At 34.1% G+C, this 12,168-nt stretch overlaps 1 protein-coding gene across 1 annotated transcript in view; it reads right to left on the bottom strand.

The window, feature by feature from the left end:
- The window catches only part of SUGCT (succinyl-CoA:glutarate-CoA transferase), a 295,796-nt gene that overhangs the window by 200,925 nt on the left and 82,703 nt on the right, over positions 1-12,168 (bottom strand). The window contains exon 9 of the mRNA XM_007462850.1: positions 2,106-2,249. Within this exon, the coding sequence (XP_007462912.1) occupies positions 2,106-2,249 (144 nt within the window). The remainder of the gene's footprint in view (positions 1-2,105; positions 2,250-12,168) is intronic.

Here is a 12,168-nt window from a genome sequence, read left to right as displayed (position 1 = left end):
CATGGAACTTACAGCCTCAAGGAGCAACATGAACAACAAATACAGACACACACCCAAAGTGTGCATGAGTTTGCATTTACTGTACCCTTACTTTGAAACAGCCCTACCAGTGATTCCACCCACCTCCATGCCCACCCCCATGGAACCACACACCTCCAGACTGTGAATCACTGTGTTAGGTGCTAGAAGAGAATTCAACTCTATAATACTCTACAAGAGAATTTTTTCCAAAGCTAATTAATTCATCATTGACATATTATAAGAAAAGCAGTCTGGGTAGAGATCTGAAGACCTAAGCAGAGCCCCAAATACAGGACCAGCTACATAATTTGTAAGTACTGGTGCAAAATGAAAAATGTAGGGCCTCTCATTCAAAAAATATTAAGAATTTCAAGGCAGTGACAGCAGAGCATTTAAATTAAGCCTAGTGCCTTCTGTGACTGCATAGGTCACACACCTATGAAATCTTCACGGCTTCCATATTTACTGGATGTGCAATTTTACCCAATCACTTAACCTACCTCGAGTTCCTTACAGCTATAAAATTTGGGGAGGAAGGAAAAAACTTTCAGCTTCTTCCCAGACCTGACATCTGCTTCTCTGTTAAGAAGAGAGATCATTCATTTGGAGAGAGTTCTTTTGCCCTTTTATTATAACCATTGAAACCCTGACTATGACTCAAAGCTAGTGTTGAAAACTCATAAATAGTATTTCACTTTCAATCGTATTAATGGTTTTTTACTTCTATGCACTACCTTAATTTTGTCTAAAAGAAAAAAATCTCCAGAGTAGAGTTCCAAGATTTCTATTTTCCCACGTATGCCATTTAAATCTGAAATTCCCAACTGAGGTCTTTGTCTATGAAGTAATTTTTCCTACAGTAAAATGTCTCCTTGTACAAGTTAGATATTTTCTTTTTTTCCCCTCCTTGAAAAATTACCTATTCAAAATCAACTTCCACATATGGTACAGCATCTAGGTCTGATCCAGTGAAAAGGAGGCAAACATAACTGACAGCTCTCTAAACCAAGGGTTCTTAATCTGGAGCTCATGGTAAGAATTTTGGGAAGTAATTAACTTGAATGAAAAAAAAAATTATATCTTTATTTTCATCAACCTTTAACTAAAATTTAGCATTTTTTTCAATTATGAATGTAGACAACAAACCACAGGAGTATTAGCAGTACCTAAGTATGAGTGGATCACCAGTAAATATTCTACATATTTTCTTATATTATAGTTGCAGATATCTCAAAATATCATTCATGCTCAACACTACCTCAAAACTGCAACAGTTACTGAATCCACTAACAGATATCCTGTTTTAATGTATTAATAAAACATCATATGTACTATTATAACACAAAATTGGTTTTTACATTGAAATAACTACATCTCAATATAATTGGCTCCCTCTGTAATCCTAAGTATCTCATTCTATGCATTTAAAAACATAATTCTGAGGAAAGGTTCACAGACTTCACCAGATTACCCAAAGGGTCCACAGCACAAAAAAGATGAATAAACTCTGGTAAAAAGAAGTTACAGAGCTCGCATGACAATGAAATAGAAACAACTGTACTCCTGTCTCAAAAACAGTAATAGACCTATTCTAATAAAAACAGTCTTTAGGGCTTCCCTGGTGGCGCAGTGGTTGGGAGTCCGCCTGCCAATGCAGGGGACACGGGTTCGTGCCCCGGTCCAGGAAGATCCCACATGCCGCGGAGCGGCTGGGCCTGTGAGCCATGGTCGCTGAGCCCGCGCGTCCGGAGACTGTGCTCCACAACGGGAAAGGCCACAACAGTGAGAGGCCCGCATACCGCAAAAAACAAACAAACAAAAAAACAGCCTTTAAAATTCTGGTTCAACAGCGATGTCTACATTATAACAAAATCTTCGTGGTCCATTTATTTTAATATGACAATATCAAGGACACCAAAACAGAACAGCTTTTGCTGTTGTTGTTTTGGTTTTTTTGGGGGGTGGGGGAAATTCTGTTGTTTTGTTTTTGTTTTTGCACATGTGACCACAGGATTTGATATGAAAAAGTGTAACACAGATACATGTTTTTATGCCACTATCTAAAATGTTATTTGGATTGGTACCTGGGATGACAGTAGGTTACAATCAATGAACAGTCCTTTTCCGGTTTTATATCTTTGTATCAATCCAGCCATAATGGCTCCATATGCATAAAGGCCAGTGGCAAGATCAGTCATGGCCACTCCTGGACGAACTGGATCTCCATCCTGATTTGAGGGTTAGGTTGAGAAAAACAAGAGAAACTGAAAATTAAAAACATCATATGAGTTCACAAATATCCTAAGGTCAGATAAAAGAAAGAATTGTATATCATGTGCACACATACATACACACACAAGAAATATAACAAATTGCTGTTGGTGGTAAGGATATATTTAAATTTGCTGTATATTTATTATTTTTCTGAATCCACCCCCTACCAACAAAACTAAACCAAACCAAATGAAATAAAAGACTTTTAAAAACATGTCTAAAGTTCCTTCTTAATATATTTTACATTATTTATACCAAAAAAGTGAATCAGTGAATTTGAATTTAAATGAGTTAACCTGTTGGAGAGGAAAGAGTTAAAGAAGTATTTTTTTTTTCTTGTTGGGTTAGGAGGTTCTCCCAGGAAAGAAGAGGGCAGAAGACCTGGTCTAATCTCCTTATAAGCATGCTAATAACTGGCAAATACACTAATGGTATTTGCTTTAAAAAAAAAAAAAAAAAAAAAAAAAAAAAAAAAAAGACAGTATTTATATATAAAAGGCTTTTAGCAGGATACTCCTGCTTTAGAATTACTACGGTAAAGAAACCTAGCATCTATAGATTTATGGGGCATAAGGCATGAGCTATGCAACTATCTGGATATAAAATGGAAATGTTCCAATAGCCCATCAGTTTCGTGTAATATGAGGTGACCCACGTACCCCATTTGAGATCTTATCTACTGCTCTGGGGTTGAGAATTTTGTTATTGTGAGAAAAAAGGCACTGGGGGCCTATCTCAATGTCCAGGAGCTCCTTCTGCTTCTCCTGTGCCTTTTTATTGCTTGAATCCTTAAAATTACAAGTAAAGCTTGATACCGATTCATGTTGGTCTTATTGACAATCCAATCCTTGACCCATATGTAAAGATATTAGAACAGTACCAGGCAAACAGTATGTGCCCTATAAAAATTAGCTATCAAATTATTTGTCAACATTATTATTAATCGTTGTATCAGATAGTTCCTATTTTTCACTACCTTGAATTCTGCCAAGTCTTTCATTGCACATAATGCCTAAAAAAAACCTATATTTCACCTAGTTGATCTATCCATTCATTCACTTCCTTATTCATTAATTCCAGCTGTTGTTCAGTCATTTTCAGAAGCTAATTTTTCCTTTTCTGAAGCCCATACATAAACTATGTTAATCATCTTACAAGACAGCTAAATTTGTTTAAAGCAAGTGAGACTGTATAGCAACTAAACTATTTTTCCCTGCTTTTCAACACAATTTCAAGGAAGATATTGCCATAAAAATTGGAAACTTCTGGGGGCCTTCTAACTATTATTATTGGAAAAACTTGTAGTGGCGTGAATCCATAAATTTAAAATTAATACCGTCATTTGGATTTAAGATTATTTAATGTATTAAAAGTGAGAGGTAAGTTCAAATTTAAGTTTATAGACATCATCTGCTTTCTTACTATAATATTAATATAATCACATTTCTTGAGAAGTTTTCTATACTTCTCAGAGCAGTAGAAACAAATCATACAATAAATCCTTTATATTACATTTTAAGCCTCCTGAAAAATGGAGACTATACCCAATATTCTAAAAATATCAATACATTATCCAGAATAATAGCATGATATGTATGAACATTAACTAAATATTGTCATCCATACATTAGAGACATTGTCACTGTTAAAAATGACCATTTGTGCCAAATAAGTTTAGTGAAATACTAATTTAAAGAGGCTTGCTAACACACTTTAGATTCAAAGATATAAACAAGCTGAAAATAAAAGCATGAGAAAGGATATATCATGCAAGCAGCAGCCATAAGGATGCTGGAGTGGCTATACTAATAGCAGACAAATAAACTTAAAACAAAAAAAGCTCTAGAGAAAAAGAGAGAGATTTTATAATGGAAAAGGGTAAATGCATCAGGAAGATATAACAATTAAAATCATACATGCACCCAAAAATTGAACCACCAAATTACAAAAAGCAAAAGTGACAAATTTGAAGGGAGAAATAAACCCTTCATGAATAACAGTAGGGATGTCAATACTGAAATATGAATAGTGAGCAGCACAACTAGATAGAGGATCAAAAAAGAAATAAAAAATTTAAACAACACCATAAACCAAGTACACCTAATAGATATAAAATGCACATTCTCAAGTGCACATGGAACATTCTCTAGGACAGACCATATCCTAGGCCAGAAAACAAGCTAAAATAAATTTTAAATGAGTGAGTTCATACAAAATATATTCTCAGATCACAATGAAATGAAATTAGAATCAATAATGGGCATATTTGAGAAACTCAAAAATATGTGGACAGTAAACAACGTACTCCCAAAACACCAATGAGTAACAGAGGAAATTATATAAGAAATTAGAAAATACTTCAAGATGAATGAAAATAAGGGCACAACATACCAATATTTATGGATGCAGCTAAAGCAGTATTTGAGAGAAATTTACAACTGTAAATACCTATATTAAAAAAGAACAAAGATCTCAAATCAATTACCTAGCCTTCCACCTTAAGACACTGAAAACAAGAAGAGTAAACTAAACCCAAAGCAAGCAAAAGGAAGGAAATACATATTGGAGCAAAAAATAATGAAATGCAGCATAGAATTCCAATAGAGAAAATCAACAAAACAAAAAGTTGGCTCTTTGAAAAGATCAGTAAAACTGACCAACTTTTAACTGAACTGTCCAGGAAAATGAAAAGAGAAGCACTCAAATTACTAACATCAGGAGTGAAAGAAGGAACATCACTAACAACCTTGCAGAAATAAAAAGTATTACATGGGAATACAATGAAAAATTGTATACCAACAACTTTGATAATCTAGATGAAATGGACAAATTCCTAAAAAGACATAAACTACTGAAACTGACTAAAGAATAAATAGAAAAACTGAACAGACATATAACAATGAGAGAAATTGAATTAGTAATTGAACTCCCAACAACAACAACAAAAAGCTTTTTTTAGCTTTGCTAGTGAATTCCACCTCTTTACAAATACTTCTGAAACCTGGAAGAGAGGAAACACTTCTCTACTCATTCTATAAGACCAGTAAAAACTGAAGTCAAGCCACACAAAAACATCAAAGGAAAATAAAGCTACAGACCAACATCTCTGATGAATGTGAACACACACCAAAAAATCCCAACAAAATGCTAACAAACTGAATCCAGCAACATATAAAAATGATTATACACCATGACAAATCAGGATTTTTCTCAGGAATGGAAGGTTGGTTTAACACTTGAATATCAATCAACATAAGCATATGATAAAACTCAACACCCTTCATGATAAAATACTCAACACCAACACACTAGGAATAAAAGTGAAATTCTTCAATCTCATAAAGGGCAAATGTGAAAAAAAAAAAAAAAAACCCGCTAACCTCATAGTTAAAGGTGAAAGACTGAATGCTTGGCCCCATTAGGAACAAGACAAGGATGTCTGCTCTCATCACTCCAATTAAACATTATACTGGAGGTTTTAACCAGTGTAATTAGGAAAGAAAAAAAAATAAAAGGCTGGAAAGAAAATAAAACTCCCTTTATTTGCAGGTGACATAATTTTGTATACAGAAAATCCTAAGAAATCCACCAAAAAATCTGTTAGAACTAATAAGTGAGTTCAGCAAGTTTGCAAGATACAAAGCATTATACAAAAATCAATCTTATTTCTACACAATAACAATAAATAAACCAAAAATGAAATTAAGAAGTAATTTCATTTACAATAGCATCAAGAAGAATAAAGTACTTAGGAATAAATTTAACAAAAGAAGTATAAACTTAAACTCTGAAAACTACAAAATATTGTTGAAAGAAATTAAAGAAGATCTAAATAAATGGAAAGACATCCCATTGTCATGACTCAAAAGACTTAAAATTGTTAATACTGCAATACTCCCAAACTGATTTACAGATTCAGTACAGTTTCACCTATTGAAATCCTAGGTGCCTTTTTTGCAGAAATAAAATCTGATCCTAAAATTCATATGGAAACTCCAGGGACAAATAGCCAAAACAATCTAGAAAAAGAAGAACAAAGGTGGACACATACTGCCCAATTTTAAAACTTACTACAAAGCTACTGCAAACAAGGCAGCATGGATGGCACAAGGCAGATATACAGACTACGGAAATTCTCACCTTCAATTCATTTTTGACAAGCCTACCAAGATAATTCAATGGGGAAGGAATAGTCCTCAAAAATTAGTGAAAAGAATGCAAAAGAATGAAGCTGGACTCCCTCCTCACACTATATACAAAATTAACTCTAAATGGACCACAGACCTAAACATAAGAGATAAAACAAAAGAAAATATAGGAGTAAATCCTCATGATCTTCAATTTGGCATTGATTTCTTAGATATGACACCTAATAGCAGCAAAAGAAAAAAGAGAAATGGTACATCATGAAAATAAAAATCACATGTGTTTCAAAGTAAATGATCAAGGAAATGAATAGATAAAAAATGGGAGAAAGTTTTTGCAAATCACATATCTGATAAGGAACTTATAAACAGAATTTATAAAGAATACTTACAACTCAATAAGAAGACAAATAACCATTTTTTAAATGGGCAAAGAATTGAACAGACATTTCTCCAAAGAAGATCTACAAATGGTCATTAAGCTTATGAAAAGATGTTCAGCATCATTAGCCATCAGGGAAATGCAAATGAAAACCACAATGTGCTTATAACTCAAAACAATAAAGATAACCCAATTAAAAAATAAGCAGAGGGTTTAAATACACATTTCTCCAAAGAAGATATACCAATGGCTAATAAGCACATTGAAAGATGCTCAACATCATTAGTCACCGGGGAAATGCAAATCAAAACCACAACAAGATACCACATCACACCCACTAGAATGGCTATCATGAAAAAGAGAAATAATAACAAGTGTTAGCAGGGATGTGAAAAAAATCAAAACTCATATGCCACTAGTAGGATTGTAAAATGGTATAGTCACTGTGGAAAAAGACTGGCAGTTCCTCAAAAACTTAGATATAGAGTTACCATATGACCCAGCAACTTCACTTCTAGGTATATACCCAAGAGTATGAAAACATATGTTCTCCCAAGAAACATATGCACAAATTTCCATAGCAGCATTATTCACAATATCCTAAGAGTGGAAGAAACCCAAATGTCCATCAACTGGTAAATGGATAAATAAAGTGTGGTACAGCCAGATGACGGGATATTTCAGGCAATAAAAACAAAGTACTAATATATACTACAACATGGAAGAATTCTGAAAACAGTATGCTAAGAGAAAGAAACCAGTCACAAAATGCCACATATTATATGATATCATTTTTATGAAACATCCATAATAGGCAAAACCACAGAGAGAAAAAGTAGAACTGGGGACTGAGGGCAAGTAGGAATAGGGAGTACTGTTAATGGGCCTGGGGTTTCTTCTGGGGATGATGAAAATGTTCTGAAGTTGATTGCACACCTCTGTGAATATACTAAAAAACACTGAACTGTACACTTTAAATGGGTGAATTATACGGTATATGAATTATATCTCCATAAAGCTCTTTTATTTTTTAAATACCATTATAATGCTAGTAATTAAAGCAGAAAATAGAAATAAATAAAAATAAATTTTAAAAATCTTTTTAAAGGCCTGCTAAAGAACATGTATTTAGTGGGAACTCTAGAAGTTACATTTCATTCAAGGCTGCTTGGTAGCAATAATAAAAGAAGATGTACCATTTGTATTCTATTGTAATTCAGAGATGACTATGCTCATACTTTGGAAATCCCTCATAATCATATTCCTGTCATCTAAGAATTGTCAGCATGCCAGAGGAATAAGAAAGTGAAAATAAATTACCATTTAGTAAGCAGAAAATCCCACAGAGAATCACATTGTGGCTGTGAAGTGACTAGGTATTCCCAGGTGCAATCAGGCAGAATAAGAGAAGGGGCTGTGTGTACTCAATGGAATCAAACTCCCCTTCCACATCTGGAGCTCCATAGGAGCCCTAATGCCGTGACAGTACTAACCAATGTGCCTCTTCTCCTCAAATCTGGGATAAATGGGGTGGTACTTTTTATGTCAATGGGTATAGGAATTCATCACTCACAATCTTTAGTAAAAATATATTTCAGGAAAAATGGGTAACTAACTGACCTTGTTAAGCAATATGCCCTAGAATCTCATCATAATTTGTTGGAAGAAGTGGATTTAAACTTATAAGTAGACTTTTGGAAATGAAGTAAAATTTTTATTTTATTAAATTTTAATTCTAGAAATCAATAGTAGAATGTTTTGTTTCATGGTCACTTAGAAACTGCTTTAAGTGTATTTGGTTCTTTTGATAAGTTAATGTAACCTTTTTGTAAGAGCAATTTATGATGATTTTCCTATAAAACTAAAATGAGTGTGCCTCTCATCAACAAAAGTACAAGAAAAAGAAGATTCTACTTAAGAGTTAAGACGCAGAGTTATAGTTAGAGGACAAAGTATAATATAAAAATATTAAGAGTCTTCCCGATCATTCACTTCACATATTCATTTGTGTATCTCTCCATTCTCACTGTTTCAATGTTATTTTCATATATTTTCTCATCCCCCATTCATTCATGTATTCAAAAACTCATTACAGGTAAAGCCTGAACATTAGTGGAAAAACTAGGGAAGTCTGAAAAAAATGTGTAGTTTAGTTAATAGTATCATACCAGTGTTAATTTCTTAGTTTTGATCATTGTATTATGATTTTGTAAAGTGTTAACATTAGAGGAAACTGGATGAAGGGTATAGGAACTTTCTGTACTATGTCTGCAACTTTTCTGTAAGTACAAAATTGTTTTAAAATTTTAAAGTTGGTAAGTAGAACCCGAATTAGTTCTTTAAAAAATAAAGTTTGACAATTTCAAAGTGGTTTTTATTTTTAGAAAATTATGCAATCTAGAGAAGAAGGGGAAAAAAATAGGCAACCACCTATAAAGGTGTTCATTTGTTTCCTTTACATCACAATCTCCTAAATTATAAAATTAAAAATTTTTAAAGATTATTTCCCAAACACAATTTAAGACTGTTTTAACATTTCATTCATTTCTCCATATCTATTCTCACTACTTTCAGAGTTTGCCAAATGAAAAAGAAAAATGACGTGTTTTTCTAAGTTATTCATTAAAACCTTGTCTGGTTAAAAAGTACATAAGAAACTTTAAATCAGTTCTGGCACACGTTCAATAAAGAGGCATGAATTCTCCCACCAAGAATTTTTCTCCTTAGTCATATTACTCAACCTAATTACTTCATAAAACAACAAAAAATGTTAAAACATTTTAAAGTAGTTGGCTTCATTTTCAAAATAAACAGTTATTGTTAAATATGTCCATGTCTCTACGTCATATTTTTATTTCAAAATGAGGCATTCATTATATAAATGTAATCTGCAGAAAATTTTGTTTTTACTCTAGGGCACATGAATTTTTTAATGATCTATTTTCCGAAATATGAATTCTTCTACTACTTACTAACTGCATAACCTCTGGCAAGTTCTTAGCCTTTGTTAGTTTTTTGGTCAATTGTAAAATCTTGCTAATAACAAAATCTACCTCATCAGTTGGTATGAAGATTAAATAAGAAAAGGTGTATAAAAAAACTTTTTATGAATGTAAAAGGCTGCACAAATGTGACTTTTTTAAGATACTTGGTGTAGTGCTCTAGAAGACCCGTCAGAAAGATTTGACAGGGGCTCAGGGGAAAAGGCCAAGATGGGAACCTCAATCAAGGACAGAGGAAAGAGGGAACAGATGTATTCAAGAGATACTTAGAAATTTGAATTCATAGACTTGGATTATTGATTGGGTGAGGGAGGGGTTAAATTAAATCAATTGTGGGGAAAATCAATAGGAAATTAAGCTTCTTAATATGATGGTAATATTTTGATTATGAAAGCCACCATAAGTATGACTTGCAGCCCTAGTTAGGAAAGGTGTCTTTAGTAGAAATAGAAAGAGCAGCACAGAGAACAAAAAGTGGTATATTCAGATCAAACGAGGGTTTTAGCGACTAGGAAGAACACAGTCATCGCAGTCACTGCCTTCACACTTTATGAGCACAGACTCCGGAACTACACAGTATCTGAACCTTCTGTTCCAGGCACAAAATCTACTTAAGCCATTCACTGATGCAAAAGAATATGCTTTTAGCACAGTCACATACAAATTTTCCCAGAATAACATTTCCCCTACATGAAGGAAGTTCTGTTGAATGGCTAAAACACGGAACTCAAAGCTGTAAATTCTACTAGTAGGTGCCTTCACTTTTTCACCTATAAATAGGCATAACAAAATCTATCACCTATGTGCCTCAGTGACATTATGGAGTCCTCCAACCTAAATCACATATTTTTATAACTTGAAAGGATCCTATAGTTAAGTCCCCGTATCAATGGAGGCAGAGAAGCAGGAAAGTATACAGTTGTTAAGAGATCAGTCTCTGCTGCTTACCGGCAAACAGATCCCTGGTAAGACAGAGAAAAGAGAGTTAGCATCGTAATGCACTTCATTTAGGCTAACAGTGTTGCACAATACCAACAAGAGAAAGTCTTTAGAATGTTCACCTAGAGCCTGGAAGAGGAAGATCATTTTTCTTAATGACATCCTGAAAGGCTCAAAGTTCCACCCCATCTCCCACCCACACACCTCCTTCTCAGCCTCAACAGAGCACAAGTCAGAAGCCACAAACACAAGAAACTGGGATGCCAGAAGGAGGGAAGTAAAGAAAGATTTAAGAAGATGAGGGAGAGAAGAGTCCATCCTCCTGATGCACCTGCCACACCAGATAGGCGACTCAAGAGAAAACGTAACAAAGTGACTTGTGCCATTCTCTGGATCCCACGTGGATGCTTGCTGACCTAATACTAAGAATTTCTTTCTAATAGTAAATTAATACTTTCTACCCTTCCAAACATTAAAGGTACAACTTAGAGGTATCGGACTTATAGAAGGCAAAATTCTATACTGCACTTTAAAACCAGTACCTAACTTTTCGGACAAGCCTTAGAAGCAAGCAATCCTTGTTATAGATGAGGAACAGCAAGGTTACCTAAATACTGTAAGATGTTACAAGCGTTTAGCAGCTAAGTTGGAAGGAGACCCCAAGTGACCCTGAGTCCACTGCCTCTACCACATTACCTTCCTTAAGGTTTCATGACCAGGTCTGGATACTTAACTATTTTGTATTTAGTAAATCAGTAAGAAGCTAGCTTCGGGTCTCCTGCATGTTCATAATGTCATGTACAACTTCATGCTCTTCAAAGTGCTTTAACATATGCTGTTACATTTAACTCTCAATAAGAATTCTGTAAGTACCAATAGTATCTCCATCTTACAGATTATGAAAGAAACATTTAGATGATAAATTAACTTGTCAAAGTCACAGAGAGCAAATGGTACAACTAGAACTGGAACTCAGAAATTCTGACCCCAAAGCTTCTGATCTTTTCACTACCACCTTGCCTCCATGTATTATTCTAATTCCAATATTTATCATCACTCCTTTACAGACAATCACTAGAAAGCAAAAATTTTAAATGAGTGAGTTGATTTGTCATTTCTACAACTACAATTAAGAAATAATCAGTTCTGATGTGGGCTGGTCTGTTCTAGAAAATTTAAGTGAATGGCAAGCAATTGAATGCATCTACAGAAAAACATGCTTTTACCACTCTGAAAAATGTAAACCAAAACTTTTTCAGAAAATAACTGGAAGAATCCATTCACTGGGAGCCTGTTAAATTAAAAAGATAGACAAAACTGGGAATTCCCTGGCGGTCCAGTGGTTAAGACTTCCACTGCATGGAACACAGGTTCGATCCCTGGTCAGGGAAATAAGATCGTTCAT

Source organism: Lipotes vexillifer, unplaced genomic scaffold, assembly GCF_000442215.2.
Source record: "Lipotes vexillifer unplaced genomic scaffold, Lipotes_vexillifer_v1.1 scaffold548, whole genome shotgun sequence".
Classification (NCBI taxonomy): domain Eukaryota; kingdom Metazoa; phylum Chordata; class Mammalia; order Artiodactyla; family Lipotidae; genus Lipotes; species Lipotes vexillifer.
This window is presented reverse-complemented; position numbering and strand designations above follow the sequence as displayed.